This window comes from Meleagris gallopavo, chromosome 19 (assembly GCF_905368555.1).
Source record: "Meleagris gallopavo chromosome 19, MGAL_WU_HG_1.1, whole genome shotgun sequence".
Taxonomy (NCBI): Eukaryota; Metazoa; Chordata; class Aves; order Galliformes; family Phasianidae; genus Meleagris; species Meleagris gallopavo.
In genome coordinates, this window is record NC_139422.1 from 8,564,827 (window position 1) to 8,583,836 (window position 19,010).

Here is a 19,010-nt window from a genome sequence, read left to right on the forward strand (position 1 = left end):
TGTTGGTGTGACCTGTAATGTGTAGTGTAATGATTCACTGAGCACAAAATTACCAACGTGGACACCAGGAGGAAGAGCCTGCAGTGCTTTTAATAGTAGTTCTTTTTTGGTGTTCCTACAAATAAACCCCCAACACTCTGAAAGGGATGTGATGTGGCTGTAGCACCAGAACAGATGGACACAAGGAAATGCACAGCCCAGCAGAGGAGCTGCTGCCTTCCTCCAGCTCCACGAGCAGACACAGGACTAACCAGAGCTGCACCACCAGGCAGGAGAGCCAAATTTACCTTGGCCACATGTGTGCATTTGTCCTGTGCTGGAGAAGCAGCAGATAGAAAACAGGACACAGAAAGGACAGACTGCAAACACAGCGCATGTAACATGGCAGTAGAAAGAAATGTTGCTCACCAAACCTTCACCACACATTAACTTACTGTCCTATTTCAGACACACAAACCAGGCTAAGTATCTGCAAACATTTAAAGGCAATAAATATCAACCTTGTTTTCCAGCACCAGTCACTTTCTTTCTGAGCCCTCTTGCTCTGTGAACCTAATGGATTTAAGAAAGTTTGTTTCATGCTGTCACAACTCCAGCCAAAAATGTTCAGACTTGAGCAATGCCTGCACAAACTCTGCCAAGGCACAAGGAAGGGAACCAACCGCAGCCGCTTTGCTCCAGACTCCCAACCTTTCACAGTGCTTTTATCTCAGAGCAGTTTCACCACACGCACTAAAAAAAGCAGCAGGGTGCTGGTGGGAGGAAAAGGGGGAGGAAAGAACAGGCAGATCCCAAAGGACAGCTTGCAGGTACCTGCCCAGCACCAGCTGCTGCCAGAGCACAGGATGGGCACACCGACTTTCCCACTTTCACCCAGTGTCCGACAGCTGAATCTCATCCTGAATATAAATTACAGAGGACTTTTGGCCAAGATAAGGCCTAGTGCAAGAGACAAAATATCCAAGCACACAACCCATCACAGCTCGTATCTCTACCACCTGCCTGCTGTGCCAGAACCTTTCACAGCTCTGAAAAATGCTGGAACATCCCATCAGGTTTCTGCCCAGAACAGCGCTTTGTGCTGTGCCAGAAAACATAGATGAAACATCTTTGGCAATATTAAAAGACTTCCTTTATTCAAAGTCAAGCAATTTAGTAGGAATGCATCAATAAAAGTGGAGTTCTGACGGTGACGGAACACAACAGCTTGGAGACAAGGAGAGGCATCTGCCTCAAACCCAAACCCAAATTGGCTCACGGCCAAACCAGAATGTTTCAAAACTTTTATTGTAGGTACGTGTTGATACAATTTCATTTTAATTTCCATTCTCTATTGCACATGTGTCTATAATGTGCATATATATATGCATATACAATCCAGTTTTTAATCTGCAGGTTAGGACCTCATTTAAATTAAGATAAATAAAACAGACTTTAACACTTCAACTAAAACATTTACAGATACAGTGTTAGTATGAGCTGAAGTTCTAATCTGTATTGAATGGACAGTAACAAATTGGTAACAAACCAATCCTAAAATCTGTTCCACTCTGCTATGCTGCTTTACATGCATTAAGAACGCTGGGTTTGGGGCACAAAACTACCAGCTGGTCGGCTTGGAAGGATTTAGCTTCAGGAACGGGCAAAAGCAACAGCAGCACTCCAGCCCTGCTTTTCAGCAGCACTAACACATCTTCTCTTTACCCCTCTTCGCCCTTGTGCTCCTTCTTTTCTTTCAGATCAATGATGAATTGGATTCAGGCTTCTCTCCTACACATCTTTTTCCCCCCTTTTGCTACTGGCAGCATAAACCACCTGTCTCATACCTCAGCACCAAAACCTCATAACCAGGACTCAGTCACCTTGCTGCAGGCCATCAGATGGAACAGCAGGAGAGGTTCTGATCCTGTTACAGCTTTACAGCCTTGGGCCCCAACCCCTGCTTGGAACAAATAAAACTTCAAAGTAATTCACAGTCAGCTCTTCCCCCTTCAAACCAGGTTTTATTGTGGTGCTAACATGTGCCTGTCTGCACTACAGACTTACTGAATCTCATCCTGAATACAAATCACGGTTGGTTTGACTTTTTTTCTGAATGCAGGATACCCACACTCAGTGACTTAATTTCAAGTAACCTGAATCTCTTACCACGTTTTAAACTTTGGCTTTCTGCAATTTCCTTAAAACAGCTAAAAATGCTCTTTCAGCTATTTTAAATTACAAATTATTTACCCATCTACTTATACTACTTTTAAAAACAGTTTGAATACATACAACTATAAATGCTTATCCTTGTCCTAAGATCTATTCTTACTATGAACCTAGTGCTTACAAGGAAATTTTTGCACTTCTCCCTGGTGCTCCGAAGTGCCTCACACAAAACTTGCAATTAAATGCAATCATTAAACACAGCATTACATAGCATTACATTTACATAAGGCCAGTCTACTTTCCTCAGAATTAAATAACAAACACGATAAGTCACGTGTGAGAAAGCAAACATAATATCCAATGAAGTGTGCAGAAGATGCAATTCAGTAACAACGAAGTACGGAGTGCACACCTTCAGCGTGCTCATTTGTAGTAGGTGCAGGGAGATTACACCATCATCTGGTCAGCAAAGCCTTGGCCCTGCTCTGCATCACTGAAGGTTTCTATGCTTGCATTCACTACACACTGCTAATGGTTTCCAATGCTGCTTATGTCACAGCTACATAGTGCTAGACTTGGTGGAGGCAGGGTGAACTGTAAATGCAGCAGAAACCCTGGATATTACTTCCCAATATTACTACCTATAAAGTAAGTGAAGCACAAACAAAACAAACACACTTTAATAACAATATAATCACTAAAAAATGATAACGACAAACTTGCTGCAGAAGGGAAGCATAATATACAGCATTCAGGAGCAATAACTTAATGAAAAGACAAATGGGCTCAGTCAGCACTGCTTGGTTTTAATCTGTGCCCACAAGTGGGAACCCTAAGTTTTTGGGGAAAGAGTCACCAGTGTCACTGTGCAACTTTCACAGCTGCAATGCTTTCACCTCAACTCTGCAGCATCTTCTCTGCCAGTGAACTCTGCTGATGCACTGTACAAAAAAGCCCATGCTCCCAAAGAGGGAGGAAAAACAGGACACTAGCAACGATTCTGATCCTGCCTAACACTGTGCAGAAACCACGTACTGAGCTTCAGACAAGGGAGCTCCCATTCCGGAGCTTCTCTACTGGCCCAGGGCTCACCTCCCACAAAGCCTTCCAGTCATCTGTCAGGTCCAGGGATTATTAATATTCAAAATGCATCTGAAGACCCAGCTTAAGCAGGCAATATGCGGACAGACAAACACCAGCACTTATTTAATTTTTGAGGATTTCAGAGATATACAAAATTCTGAGGCTAGTCAAGTCCCAGTTCTGCATTTTGCCAACAAAACTCTCCTTGATGCTCTCCAGGACGTATGTTGGTTCTCTGTCTCTGAAGAGGCAGAGATTATTTTCTGCTGAAATGACTGTCATGAATTCCAGTGGTAGGTATTTTAAAACCTAAGTATGTTTTAAGAGCTGTACCAGAAGGAAGATTTTCCCATTTAAGTCTCAGACAAGGTTAAAGAAAGAAGAGCCCCCTCCAGCTGAAAAGCAATTTTCAGGATCAAGTCAGGAGCTGTTGTTAATTGCAAGTGAGTACTAAACAAAAATTTGATGAATAACAAGAAGGGGACTGAAAGCTGCAGAATGGAAGATGGGACCTTGCTGTGTTAACTCACTGGCAGCAGTTCAATTTCAGGTTAATAAAAGACATGGATGCCTAAAAACTTAATTGCTGAACGGCGTTAGAACTTCATGCTTAGTAAAATACATTTTAACATGTACTTCACTGAGTTAATTTAAGAAAACGTTAGGAATGCTTTAAATTATTTTGAACAAAATTTTAACAAGCGAAAGTCCAAGTGCACGGAGGAGAACAATAACATACCCACACTAAGAAAGTGAACAACGCCTACCACGAGAACATCCCACAGCACAGCTACACCTACTGGCCCCCTGGTGTAAGTGGCTCAGTCTATTTCCAGATCACTGTCTTCACTGTAACACGCAGATGGATTATGTATAGAAGTCAGGAGCACTAGGTCTTTTTCTGGAAGCAGACCACACTCCTGCAAAAAAGCCTCCAGGTCAACAGCAAAAAAATCTTCCCCAAGCTGGTCAGTGATCCGCACAAAATTGCCAATAAGCTCACCTGCCTTATAGACCAGCAAAGCTGGCAGAGCATTATTGGTAAAGCGAGCGCTGGCACCAATGAGCGAACTTTTTACTCTGCAAAATTTAACTGTTGGATACTCAGCAGCCAGACAGATCATGCAGCCATTCAGAGATTCAGCACCAGGGATATCATCTTCGTAAATATGAATCATGATCAGAGTGCTCTTATGCTCTTTATCAACCGTGTCCAAAAACGCTTCTCCGCTGGTAATCTCAAAGACCTGCTTAAATTGCTGCCCACTGTACAGCTGCTGTCTCATCTCCTCCATTCGCTGCTTCCTGTATCGCTGTAAAAATTCCTCATCATCTTCATCATTGTGAATCATGTTATATTCTTGTAACGTCATCTAAAAATACATAGAAAGATACACGACAGAGAAAAAAAGACGACCTGCATCACTATATGGGTCACTTACATAATTAATTTAAATCAAGAGGATTAATGTGGGTCACTCATCTTTAATAACAGGCAAGTGCAACCCACAAAGGCTCAAGCACCTGCTGTATTACACTCCATTTTGATCTAATTAGAAACCGTGTCCAGTGGGAACAGTGATTTCAGCCTTGGGTTTGCTAGTTCCCATATGCTGAACTAATAACTCAAGTGGCTGCTCCACGCTCCCACTTTAATTCAGGTTAATGGTAGCTGTGTGCTTTCACTAAGCTCTGAGCACTGATTTGGGTACCGTGCCTGACCTCAGATTGCTTCTCTTTCACCAGCTTTTTCAATGAGTTTTTAAGCAAACATTTCTTTGGCAAAACAAATACAGTACATTACCTCATCCGTAGAAATGAAATCATCAGGAGTTCACGTATTTTGTTTCTACTCGCCTGCTTTATTAAATGTATCTACTGACCAGATAAGGATTCCTATCTGCTCCACACAAATAATGAAACAAAAAAATCCGGCAATTAAATGGCAATTCCTTTGTGTCATGTTACCTTTCCATTGATTTTTTCCTGAAGCTCTTTCTGCTTTTGCTTATCAGTCTCCTCATCTAAGTGAGATCTACACGTCATAGACAACTTCTTTATGAGACGTTCCATTTCTCTGCGCTGCTCCTGTCTCTGTTCTGTCTCCAGTTGTTTAAACCTTCGCCAGTCGTTAATGACTCCTTTTGGACCTGAAATCAAATATGCTGCCATTTAACCATAAAACAGTAACAAAATTACATCTCTTGTTTAAAATTCCAGTAATTTTATAGAAGCCAGCAGTAAATCAGCAGGCTTATCATAAGGTTTCTGTACACTGTGCAAAATGCTATAATGAAAGAGAAGAACAGACGTAACTTGCTGCTTGTCCTTCAGTTTGTAACTGTTTTTGTCCAAAAAGACAAATCTATCTAGCTGGGCTACCTTCAGAACTGTGCTGAAGGCTAACTCAGATTAATATCTAGGCCTTCAAGAACCCCACAGCTGCAGGAATGACTCAAATATACCTGAAAATAGGGATTTTATTACAACAACAACAAAACAGGAAACCACACAGAGAAAGTACTTACAAAGCAGTTAGTGTGCTATGGTAATACCTGTGTTGACTGCACTGCCATCGCTGCTAAGCTCTACCTCCCCAGCGCTGTCGGGAATGGAGCTCTCCCCTTCTTTGTCTTCCTTCTCACTGTCTTCATCCTCACCCTCACTACTGCTGTAATAATACTGGAGCTTCTCGCCCAGCAGTTTATCATCCAACGCAGTCATTATGTTCTAAAGAACAAACAGAACAGACCACGCACCTCTTAGCTGTGCAGCACAGGATACCACCTTACATGTACAACAGCAGCCTTCCATTCCTTCTGTGCAGCTTTTACCCACACAGAAGCGCTCAGGGCCAACCACCAACACATCCAACACGTGAGTAAACTCTTAATGACAAACATATTTAACACCCAGGATGAATAAAGCCCTACTTGAGTGTCTCAGCACTCAAAAAGCCGCAGTTACAAAGGCTGTTTCTGCAGCGAGGCACTGCAGGGTGGATATCCACGCGTTTTTACCCACGGAGAACAAATTTCTAAGCGTGACTCGGGAGCCCCATCCGCCTCCGCCCTGCAGGCGGGCAGCCCAGCGACGTACGGTTCAGCTTCCGATAGCGGGAATCGTTCTGCCGGCGGTTCCTCGGAGCAGACAGCGGGCTCAGCAGCGGGGCTGCCAGCAACACCTGCAGGGAGATCCGACCGTGAGAGCATCGCACAGCGATGTGCCAGCAGTCACTGCGCCTCGAAATAACGCACTGCGGGCAAGCAGCGCCGTGCCGAAAGCCGCGTTTTGTGTTTAACTCAAGCACACAAAACCACAAAACACATCGAGCGAGCGCGCAGGCAGCGCCACAACGCTGCGCGTAGCAGCTGCAGGCATTGCACGGCAACGCGGCACTGCACGGCACTGCACGGCAACGCCGCACTGCACGGCAACACGGCACTGCACGGCAACGCGGCGCAGCACTGCACGGTCCCCACCTCCCGCCCCCCCCCATAGCAGGCGGCTCAGACGCTTCCGACGCGGACGGCCGCGGGGCCGGCAGCGCTCCTCGCGCAGTGCCCGAGGTTACGGAGGAGCCCGCGGTGCCGCCCAGCCCCGTTGGGCCCCGCCCGAGCCGCCCCTCCGAGCCCGGCCGGCCCGCCGCCTCACCGCCGCCCGCCGCCTTCCGGAGCGCTCCGCGCGGGGCACGGCGGGACGGGGCGGAGCGGGGCAGGGCGGCCCGCTGGGCGGGGAGCGCCGCTGGGTGGAACGCACGGAGGCGGTTAAGGTGGACAAATAATTTTTATTTGTGCATGCAAATACATGTCAATACTGCAAACTTCTTCCATCGATTCTCTCAAACACTGAAAACCATGATGCTCTACTCTGTGACCGGCCAAAGCTAAAACCTCTTCACTTCAGTGCTACAGCAAACACGCACGGCCGCCCCGCACGGGACCCCCTACTCTACCACGAGGGAACAGACGAGTCGGGAACTCAAACCGAAATAAACGGAATAGAATTTACTCCCCCATATAACCCCATTTCATTTTACAGATTTTAAATTATAGTTTTAAATAGAAGCTGAGAATGCGCCATAAAAATGAGCATTAAATCCATCGTAGCGATGGTGCCTGCTTTATACATGATGGGTGTACACCATCTTTTATTTCATTTACATTTCAATCGAACAATAGATTTGCAAAGAAAATGTCTAATACAGACGTAAAAATATTCACACTAGAGCTTCACAATCGGTTGTACAATTGACAAACAGGCCTCTTTTCCCAAACTTTCCAGCTAAGCAAATTTATAAAATGTAATCGATGCAACAAGAAAAAAATTTCCTTAAACTTCCAGGGAAAAGAATACGCAGTAAACAGTATAAATGCGGACAGCAGATGCTGCAAGCTAACCACAATACTTCGGAGTGGCTGTACAGTGGGGATGTGCAGTACAAATCAAAGCCACGTGTGTTGTATCACAACTACCGTATAATATACTTGTTTGCCCAGCTACGAAATGCATGCATCCCATGCCTCGGATTCACGGAGATCTACTCTGGGTAAGTCAGTGGGCTCTGGGCAACGACCCTGGCTTTTGGCAGCGAGAGAAGCAGGCTCCGTTTGAGTTCAGCCTTCGCGGCAACCTCTCGATCACGACTGGAGGTGCAGGGCTAGGTTTGGATTTGGGAATGTCAGCGATTCCTTTTTGGCTTCCCCCGTCACCGACAGCTCCCTTCCCTCGCTGTGCTCCCTTGCCAGCAAAGAGACGCACAGTGCTGCCTGCTGCCAAAGCGCGCTGCTCGATTATCCTGAAAACTGGGTTATTCCAAAGCACATTTGTTGTGTTCTGCTTGCAGAAGAGGTCCCTCAATGAGAGGGAACTGCCTAACAGAAGGGATCAAACTACAACATAAAGAATGGACTTTTACATACTATAGATAATTCGATCGTTTCTCATTTTGTTACACTCTCAAATTCAACATCTTCCTTTAAGCCCAATAATAATGAAGAATCTGTTCACAAAGATGATCAAGGAGCTGCTGGCATACAGTGTCTATGTACAGCAACAGATACAACTTGACAACTTGTGCTTTAAGAAAGCAAACAAAAACATGTTTGGAACTATTCTGAGTGTAGACAGTTATTTTAAGTGTTCTTTCCTCAGCTGTTTCCTACCACTGTGCATTGCTTTGTACCTCATCCAGCCTAGTACACTATTATACAAGAATAGCATTCAGCTCTTGAGCAGAGGATAATTAAAATTGTGCAATAACACAATCATGTTATCAAAGCACTAAAACCTGCCAGATTAGACTTCTACAATGAGCAATTAAGAGCTTATTTAACAATCAGTGTGTACAATTTTTTTGTTTTTAAATCAAGTGTCAAACTTCAGCATCCCTGTACTAGACTACCAAGAACCAATGCCAGTTTGCTTTGCAAAGAGTCTAACCTTTCCTTTGAAGGGTCTAGTATACATTCTACAATGCAAAATCTGCATAAACACTAAGATTCATTTCTTGTCACCTGTTTACAGGAACAAAATATCAGTAGCAGGGCTATCACTCTGCTATAATTATATGTTAAGAATGTACAGATAATTACTTCTCACACAAGCATTCTCCCAGCACAAGCATTAGTCTCTATTAAGACCTATGTGGAAAATGAGGCAAAACAAGGAATGAATCCAGGTAGTGAGGCAACACAATTAACTTAGATACTAATAATTCCTGTATCTCTTGCATGTGAAATCCCTGCTGTACCCCTAAGAGGGGAAAAGAAAAGAAGAAAAAAAAAAAAACACAACAAACTCAAAATGCTTGTCCAAGCAAAGCAAAAGAGCCAATCTCTTTTCCCCAATCTGCTATGGGCCTTTTTTTTTTTCTTTTTTCTTTTTTTCTTTTTTTTTTTTTTTTTTCTTCTGACAGCAAAGGTATCTTAGGCCAAAAGCTAAATGGGAACCACTGCTATTAATGCACAAAAATTAGTAATTATATCTCAGTGTCAGAAAGTAAGCCCTTCCATAGCCCAGAGGCACCTGATTTGCAACTAGACAAATGAATACATACTTGTTCATAGGGTCAAGGGATGAAACTCCACCAAGAAGAAAGCCAGAACTGGGTTCCCACCTGTAGCTTCTACTTGTCAGGGCACTGGAGGGCATAGTTTCATGGCAAAAATCACACAGTCAGTGTTAGAACTGTAAGACAAAAGCTGGCATGCTATTTAAATGCCCAGGTAATTCTTTTGCCTGTCATTCTCTACATTAAAAATTCAAGAAAATAACTAGTCTCAGTTAAGAACCAACTCTCCATATAAAGTATATGGTCATCCTAGAGAACTACTATATCATGGGACCTCCTGCTGCAGGCAAGAGTATATAGATACATTTGTTCTTATATATGCCAATATGGTTGGCAGGAATATGTTAGGCTTATGTAACTTCACTGGACAAACAGGCAAATGTGTGTAAGCAGCTTATTCCAATCCCCCTCCAGCAGAGCACAACCAAGTTTTTAAAACTGCAATTTTAAAATTAAAAAGTTAAGGTAAATACACAATCAATTTATGTAGTATATATTCACCCTCAGATCATGCTGAAGATGTTCTGTGGAGTTCTGGTGCACAGAGGGCTCTTTCCCTGAGGGCAAATAAGGACTTCTCAAACCTTTATATTTTCTCTATTTTTGTAACAAAATAGCAATTTAAAATTTAAAAATCTTTTAAAAAAATTACATCACCTTCAACATGGAAGATCTCACTGTTTAAATATCCATGAAAGAGACATACTTGTTTGCATATCTGTTTTGGAATTACATTGTACAGCAAATAATAGTATCTCAGAAGCATTTCAAAAGTAATATAAATTCGTATTTACAGAATGGTCTTGGTATAAAATATACAACAATCATATTTATGTCTAACATTCTAAGTTAAGTTTAACATCAATAGGAAATAAATTAAGGTGACAAAGGTGGTCTGGTTCTTGTATCCATTCACTTTGAGTTGCAAGTGAAACAAAGCATCGATCTAACCCTAGCTATGAGGTGGCACTGGCTATAGGAAGGTACAGCAACAGCCAAAGGAAACTAAAAGACTACTTGACTGTTTTTCTACATACATTCCTTAACATTTGAGTATTAAGTAGATGTGTAAGATCTTCCATACTGACACCAGAATATCAAAACTAACCCTTGATTTTCAGGTATATTTACAACATAATTATTTCATGGACAGGTTCATTAGGAGAGATATCAAACACCAATATTTACTTAGTCTAATCAGTAACCCTCAGGGAAATGCCAACCCCCACCCCCCAGAAACGTGCACAAAACAGTTATCAAAATCTTACCCGACCACATAGCTGTGATTTTGTAAAATAACAACTCAGACGACCAGTAACATGATCCTCTTTAAGCATTTTGCTAGCAGGAAAAGCCCTTACATGCAGTACACCTGGTGAAAGATCAGCTTGGCTTAAAATATTCCAGTACAATTTTCAGAGTAAACAACTTCACAGAAGTTAATAAAACAAACAAACAAAAAAGTAAAACTTGTCACAAAGAAAAGTAAGAGGACAAACAAGATGGTAATAATCAGGAGGGAGAGTCCTGCTTTCTTTAAAAAAAAAAAAAAAAGCTGATTAAAAGCTTCTTAAAAACCAAACAAACATATGCCCAGGGCTCTACTTCGTGTGCATTTATGGAAAAAAAAAAACAAAAAAAAAAACCTATCTTCAGCTGACATGTCTAACATGATTCTCAGTCACATCTTACAGGGCATAAATTCATACGCTTTTCAGAGCTCTAAAGGTCAGATAATGCTATATTATTGTTATTTTCAAAGTCTTTCAAAATAAGTTGCCACCGAACAAGCAAAAATTAAACCTGAATATAAAATTATGATTAACAACACTAAATAAAAGGTAATAACTGCCTTAAATTCCCAATATTTAGTTTAAATTAAAAACAAAACAGTACAAAAACAGCAATACCATCTTGTTAGTCAGTGCAAACACTACATACAGGGTTTTCAAAGGAAAGCAAAGAGCACCTGATACTTTTTGCCAAGTCATCTGGATTCTATAATCTGCAAGTTGAGAACCATTAATAAAAAAAAAAAAGAACAAACTGCTGTTACATTAGTGCATAACCTCTCAATATGACTGAAAATTGTTTTCTGTATAACTTGGGAGATCAATACCTAGTACGTTAGCTGGAGGACTTAGGCACTTGGTTTACTTCTGGTAACTTTACTTGGACAAGTAGCCTGTGTACGTGTGTATCTACAGTACTAAAGCAGAAATGTGTGTGTGCGTGTGTGTGTGTGTGTGTATGTATGTGCACGGGGGGGAGAAATGGAAACAAAACGCTGCAGCAAAGCACTGCACCACAGACCTGCAAATAACGCAGCAGTGCAAAGCTAATGGTGTGTTAACCCTGTAAAAAGTCTCAAGTCCAAATCCCCACCTCTCAGTCTTCAATCAGGAAACAATACTCCATGCAAAGTTCCGTAACTAAGGAAAAAGCAGCTGCAACAAGACACAAGTTCTTCTCTCATGAAACAAAATAGAGACAAATAAGTTAGTCTTCCTTTCACTAGATGTATCATCGTAGGATCCTGCTAGTTTAAATAACTGAGTTGTTAGTTTTCTACAGAAGCCATTTTAAACAAGAATGGCTCAGATACCGCACCGGATTGCTACAAACTCATAAAAAGCTGCTTTAAGCTTAAGTAAAACAATGTCCAAATTCCATTCATCTGTGGAAAGTGAACGCCTTACCCTAGTAAAGTAAGTTTTTTTTCTTCAGAATGCTAATGCGAGAGGGGCTTGAAGTATCAAAGAGTCCACAGGAAATGCATGACCCCAATATTATTCTTTAAAAAAAATATACATTATATAATATATATTATATATATAAAAAGCTAGTGTAAATGCTTCCACGGTGTGGTCACAAGCTGGAAAGATGAATGCCTTTCAGCTGTTAACCATCCTGCCATTTGCAACAGGCTTTAAAAAGTCATTTTTATCCTCAGACATAATGTGAGCAGTTTTCAAAATGAGGCTGCCAACACTGACTGATGTGCTGATGGGCAGGCAGCTTGCATTGCTAACAGATGTTGTGATCGGCTGACTGAAGCAAGAAGTTACGGGCAGGATTGTTTTCTGCTCCTCCCTGAGGAGAAAAATAAGTTACACAAATATTAAACAAGTACATGCACAAGTATCCAGAACTGAATTTCTGTGCATTAAATAAATAATGACAAACTCATTTTTAGAAACAGGAATAACATCTTACTATGGAAAGGTATGCTCAGGATGTTGAATGCAGTCTGCCTCATTTTCAAAGACTGCATTATACATTAAAAACTACAGAACATATAAACTTAAAATAGTGTATTTTTAAAACTACCTCTCTATAGAGATTTGTGCAAACAGTCTGCAACTCAACCTTTTGGAATTTTTCTAAATTTCTGGCAACTATAAAAATACTTTCAGATTTTTTGCTTACTGAGTACGTGAAAGGTATTTTTAACAGCTGTGACCTGTTTCAGCACATATGATTACAGCAATGCATACAAACAATGGTACCATCCTATGACTTCCACATTTGTGACCTCATTTGACTTCTTAACAGGTTCTTCTCATTTCACCACACAATGCAGATGTCTAACCCAAGTCTGAATGGGTGCGCAGTTCATCCTTAAACACAATTATTTTGCTGCTTCTGTTTGTCTAATACTGGCAGACACTGCTGTTTTGTCTAACACTCACAGAATCACAAGGTCTTCACCTAAACTTTGTCTCTTCTGTTCCATAGATTCTTTCTGGTGCTGCTTTAGTGGATGCCCATTCTCTACAGTTGTTCCATTGAGCAGCTGATCATCTTGAGAACTGATACCTAGCTGTATATCCAGAATCTCCTATAGGAAGAAGGAAAAAATGTTATTGATAATGTTGCTACCAGTCTTAGATTCTCCTATTATGCTCTCCTATACTAAAATGATGGAAATTTGAGTTTCTTCATTAGACTCCTTATTTTTTACATCATATAATTGGAATATCTATTGCATTTTGTTATAGGAGAGCCCATAATGCTCCACTTTCGCCTATCACATCAGATATCTTTAACACAGTTTTGTGGGGGTTTTTTGTTGGTTTGTTTTTCTTTTTAAAAGAAGTAATATGCTATAAATTTGAATGCTTAAAAGGGCTGAAATTCAAACAAAACCTTTTCAAGAAGCTCCTTAGCTGTAGACATTTCAGGAGCTCTTTAAGCATCGCCATCTTCTCACAGCTTTAAAGCTGACATGAGAAGAGACAGATTCCTGATAAGATTTATGATTTATATCTAGATTCCACGCTGTTTGAAATTACAGGGAACTCCAGCAGCTTAGCATTTAGGTAGTGTCAGCAGCCAGGTATCTGAAATATGAGACCCCTGGTGTTAAAAGAAGAGAAATGCTTGGTATCACTACAAAAAGTAAGACAAAAGGCTTTGCTATCAACATAACCTACTAGATTATGTTAGAAGTTTATAAATAACTCATCAAAGGATCTTTCTTAGACACACATTTTGGAACTTACTTCTATTTGTTCACCCTGCCCATCAGGTTCATCTGTGTCAAGGGCAGACAGCTCCAGTTCGATGTCTCGATCTGGCTTTGTATCGGCACAGTCTTCACTATAATCAGTCTGGAAGAATGAAATACTTTCTGTAAATATCTAGTTGGCTTTTCACCTGCTGCCCACAACAGTCACGTGTTGAAATGAAAATAGAAGGTATGTTTCTACGACACAGCATTTGTATGACACAGAAGAGCTAAATGATACAAAACACAAACAGAACTTCAGGCATAGACAAAAGAGAATACACAGCAAAATCTATTAGCAAAATACTGAAAGACAATGAATACCAGAATGGAAATTTCTGTAGAGTTCATTAAGATTTAGATTTTTAATGTGTATAAGTAGAGCAAAGAATAAGGTTCACACTAAAATGGATGGTCACATTTCCACTTCCTAAATGTATGTTTGGAGTAGCAGAACAGCCAGTCCTACTATTTGGTCTACAGAAATAACCAGGTGCAAAAACAACAGGAACTTAACCTGCACCAAATGTTTTACAAGTATTTTGAAACATCAGAATTAAAAAGGTGTCTGCGTGCATGTAAGTCTCAAAGATTTGTTTCATCCCAATCACCCCTTGCTTTACCTCACCATTCCTCAAATCAATTTCCTTGCTTAAAAGATTTAAGGTAAGTCGACTGCCTTCATCTAGAGAATTCCACTTCTGTTGCATGGCTAGTGCATTTGCCTCTCTCTGAAGTAACAATGAGTTACTTTTGGCCTATGGAAAAAACAAACATACCAATTACCTATAGCAACACTTAAACCAGGTTTTAGCAAACAGCAATAGAAATCAGGTCACAAAAAGAACAGCTCCCTCTTCAGACATATAACTGCGTGTTCTTTTAATGTCCAATATCTGTCCTGTCCTGCATTTGCAGACATTTATCAAGCCCACTACTTTCTACCAAAAACAGCCTTACTAATGTCAATGAGTCATAAAAAGTGTTCCAGTACCAATGTCTAGGTATCTCAATGAAGGATTTATTAATGTTACTACTTTCTGCAGATTATACCAAGAAAACAAATTTAATGTTATTTATTTAAGTATGTGGTTTATCTGATCTTACCTGCTGTAATTCAATACTTAATAGATCTCCAGTGCTGGAATGCTTTCTGTGACCAGACAAATCTGTAACTATGAATCTGTCCCTTTGAGAGAAAAGAGGTAAAAATCAGGAATTGAAAACAAATACTCTAAATCAAAGGAACTGAAAGGACTGTTGGCCTATCATTATTAGATCTTTTGTAAAACTAGGTGACTAAGGTAACAAGCTCTTCAAGGCAAGGGAGCAGAGGGGAGACATATTAACAGTGTCCCAGGCATTATATGAAGCAAACATCCTTGTTTTAAATGTAGATGAGGTACGACAAGAAAACCTGAGAATCTACTCAAGATCACAGGTTTGGGTAAGACAGATCAGTAGTGCCTGACTCCCATCCATTTTAAGCTAGGTTTTCCAAAGCTTTATATTGGACAGAAAAGTCTGTTATTTTAAAATTAAAGTCTATTAGGAGTTTTTTTGTTTGTTTGTTTTAACTATATTCAGGATTTTGAACACTAGCAAGCTACAGAAAACAAAGTCCATACCGTTCTGCATAACGTGCTGATGAAGCTGAATCTGAGCCATAAGAACTCCATCTTGAGTCAACAGCATTGACATAAGGAACATAATCTGCAACCATTTAAAATACAATTCATTACCTTCTCCATTCTTGAGAAATAGGGTATACAAAGCATTTATAGTTCTTTGCATTTCCATTGCTGTATTAAGTATAAACTGGATGAAATGCTCATGATATATGCTATATTGTCAGTATGAAGCCTGTACTTATACCTGATACACTGATGGGCTTAGTTGCACTTCCTTGGGAAGCAGTGGCCTGAATTGGATCTGTTGTGTGATAACCCGTGCGGGATGACCTGGAGATTGCACCCCACTTGGAAATGATCGGTCCATCACTAAATGGGATTATAGGATCTTCTTCCTTTGCCCTTCTCTGAGTTTCAAATAAATGCACTCTCCTTTTAACATCCCCGCTGTCCAAATCCTACATATTTAGGAAAGAGAAAGAGATAAATGGACTTGTTTGAGGTCATTCAAATGACTCAGTATACCAACGACTTTCTGATTGTTGCTGAATACAATGCTGAAAAATCTGTTCAACCAGAGACAAGATGGGCCACAATTATTTAACTACTGCCCTTTAACGCTATTTTCAGCATTAAAAGAAGTAATTTTGCTCCTCCAATCTAGTACCTCCAGGCAAAAAAGAGCTCCAGGAGGATTCAAGTCCTTCAGTACTATCTCCTATATCTGAAGATAGCATCAAGAAGGCTTGAGAAGTGATGAGACTTGGCTACACTTGTTTCAAAGAACGTGGAGGCAACCTGCCACACTACATAGCAGAAAATCTCTAAAATCAGGGCTCTCACCCCTCCAAAGGCAAGCTGTGTGCCATGATTCATATCACGTATCTTTTGTTTCTTTTAAGTATTTTTTTTTTCCTCCTTATGGAAATCAAATGACTATTTTATCAAGCTGTATTTTTCCCCTCCATAATTGAACTGTTTATTAGAGGAGAATGTGTCTTTCAATGAAATAAAAGGTATAGTCCAGGATAGTAGCTCTGATACTTGGAATATGAAGCAGCCAACAGTAAATTCATGCTAATTATCCTGAGTCCACAGTATTTCAGCTTTCTTCATGTCATTTCTGAAAAGCGTACACTGCTCTTAGGACAAACCTTAAAAGATTCACTGAAACAATGGCATAGTGAATCTAGAGTCCTGAAAAGGACAGTAATTATTCATACAGCACGGACAATTCCACTTGAACCAAATATGAAATGTGTTTCCGCAATGGAAACACCTGCTCTGAAATTGTCACAATGACAGCATCACCTGCTCAGTCCTGTCAGTGCAACGTATTCTAAGACCAATCTTTTAGATCCTTCAGAAATTTTAAATACACACATACACAAAAATGCTTATTTATGATGTGTGAAGAGAGACAGGATTGAGAAGTCAAAAATGCTTTTATCCCATCAGTCCAACAATTACAAAGCACATTTAAAAATTAATGAGTCTTATCAATTTACAAACCATCTACTCAAAACATTTTGACTACTAGTTTGATTTACAGACACGTTATTAAAATGGTCATTTCAGATGTCTGACAATTTTATTCCTTGCATTACATCCTGTTACAGATGTAAACAAGAGTTTACAAGAACTACAGGGAGATATGCTAAATGATTTCACATGGGCTGGGCTACTTTGAGCTAACATATCAAAAATATTAGCTATCAATTAAAAAAAGCTTGTTTAATCAAACAGAAGATACTTTAGCATGTAAGTATCATTACATTAATGAGGTAACATGCAGAAAACCCCTACCATTAACACGGCATTTGAATTGGCAATCACATCCTTGGGCTCTGAGTCGATAGCATTTATACAAGAGCCAATAGTGCCACAAGACCACGGTGAATAGTGAGAGAGATGATCTTCCTCAAATTTAGTTCCACTCAAATCACTGACACTCTCAGAGAACTATAAAGAAGGGAATAAATAGATGGTAAATAATATAAAAAGGGAATTCAGTCTTAAAATGAGAAAAAAAACATTTACTGCTATTTAATCAAAATATCTCAAAGTCAATCAAGGAACTATACCAATGTACAAGACTTGACTTGGGGGAACCATAAGCCAATTCACAAACAGATTTTAAACCAGTAGTACAGCTGACAGATGTCAAGGCTTTCCCAGTACAAGTAACTGTTTGACTTGTCAAGATAAAAGGCTGAAATCAGTGTTGCTATATTAGTGGCAGGTTTCTTCATGCAGCTACCTGCAGTAATTTAATTCCAAGGAAGTAATGCATTTTTATTTAAATCAGAAGCCAGTGACAGAAGAATGACACAGAACGCTTCAACCTGGATGAAGACTCAAAATCTAATATACCCTGAATGCACTCACTTCAGGTTTACATACCTTGCAAGACCTATTCCAAATGATCACCACGTAACACCTCAAGTGTCAGCAATGAAATTGTCAATCTACAAAGAGTGTTTAGTACAGTAGCTCTCAAAGAATTTCTTGGATGCATTTAAGTAACGTACAAAGATACAAACTGCATCGTTATTGTTTTGTTTCTTTTTCCTCTTCAAAGCAAGCAGTCAAGCAGTTTCTATCTATTTCCATTATCGTTTATAGAGTTGCTCTACCAATGTATTTTGCATTTCTAAGAGGTGTATATTCTCCAGGATAAGGTTGATTTAGTGCTATGATGCCAACTGGAACATAAAAGAAATGGCCCATCTTGGTGGAAAAGAACAGTCATTCCCTATTTTGCAAAAAACAAAACCAAAACCAAGCCAAACAAAAAGACACAAAACAATCTAGGAGGTTCACAAAGAAAGTTCAATAGAGTTATGCTTCCTTTAGTGAGGGTAAGTTGAATCACTTCCTCACTTTAAGTTCTTTCAGAAATCATGTTTACCATCAGTTTACTACAAATTGAATGCATTCATAGTTAGATACTACTCTCTTCTTACTAAAAGACTAAAATCATTTTTTGAGCAACAGATGGCAGATGGAAAATCTATACTAGAGATATTAGATGGCATCTTACAGAAACAGGAAGGGGAAAATAAAGTTCCTTGGCTTCCCACCTCTGTGTTGAAATCTACACTGAAGAGAGGAGAAGGTGGTGTTGGAGATGGTGTTGCCATAGGAAGGGTTGACGATACAAGAGGAGTTTTCTGTGTGTGATATTGTGCCCACTGCTCTGGCTTCCGTCGCAATTGTTCATCATACCCGGTCTTCAAGTGACCACAAGGCTCCTAGCAATAACAAATACAGGACTGTTTACCCTATCATACTCTCACCAGAAGGTGAATACTTGCAGGGGGCACACTTGGAAAACATGCTCCCTTGGGTCTGTAGCCTTCCATTGATATTGTTAGAAGAATTTCACAAGGATTTGGAAGAGAACTTGTTCACGAACAGTAACTCAAGTCTTAAATATATAGTTCATTCAGACAACATGTACAGGAAATCAAGAGGCAGAAGGGTTCTGGTCTTAATCCAGGTAACAGTAATCAACATTACGAGCCCATTTTATTCAATTAAAAAAAAAAACTTTATCATC

At 40.1% G+C, this 19,010-nt stretch overlaps 2 protein-coding genes across 6 annotated transcripts in view; both read right to left on the reverse strand.

Moving 5' to 3' along the window:
• Window positions 1-1,109: 1,109 nt before the first annotated feature.
• Window positions 1,110-6,960, reverse strand: PDCL (phosducin like). Of its 2 annotated transcripts, none has more exons than XM_085239435.1 (5): window positions 6,889-6,960; window positions 6,334-6,418; window positions 5,790-5,964; window positions 5,203-5,384; window positions 1,110-4,607 (listed from the first exon to the last, which is right to left on the reverse strand). In XM_085239435.1, exons 3-5 carry the CDS (start codon window positions 5,956-5,958, stop codon window positions 4,056-4,058), a joined length of 903 nt encoding a protein of 300 aa, XP_085095561.1. In that variant the 5' UTR covers window positions 5,959-5,964; window positions 6,334-6,418; window positions 6,889-6,960; the 3' UTR covers window positions 1,110-4,055. The 2 variants fall into 2 exon arrangements, with proteins under 2 accessions (XP_085095561.1, XP_085095562.1); XM_085239436.1 differs by having other exon boundaries at window positions 6,259-6,418.
• Window positions 6,961-7,001: 41 nt separating this feature from the next.
• RC3H2 (ring finger and CCCH-type domains 2) overlaps window positions 7,002-19,010 on the reverse strand; it is a 28,911-nt gene continuing 16,902 nt past the window's right edge. The window contains exons 13-21 of one of the 4 annotated variants that reach the window (XM_085239399.1): window positions 18,532-18,702; window positions 17,255-17,410; window positions 15,693-15,906; window positions 15,446-15,530; window positions 14,925-15,000; window positions 14,441-14,575; window positions 13,813-13,920; window positions 13,000-13,148; window positions 7,002-12,400 (exon numbers count right to left, since the gene is read on the reverse strand). In XM_085239399.1, the coding sequence (XP_085095525.1) occupies window positions 12,202-12,400; window positions 13,000-13,148; window positions 13,813-13,920; window positions 14,441-14,575; window positions 14,925-15,000; window positions 15,446-15,530; window positions 15,693-15,906; window positions 17,255-17,410; window positions 18,532-18,702 (1,293 nt within the window). In that variant the 3' untranslated portion in view covers window positions 7,002-12,201. Of the gene's footprint in view, window positions 12,401-12,999; window positions 13,149-13,812; window positions 13,921-14,440; window positions 14,576-14,924; window positions 15,007-15,445; window positions 15,531-15,692; window positions 15,907-17,254; window positions 17,411-18,531; window positions 18,703-19,010 lie in introns of all 4 variants that reach the window. The other 3 variants (XM_085239398.1, XM_085239402.1, XM_085239401.1) reach the window with 3 other exon arrangements.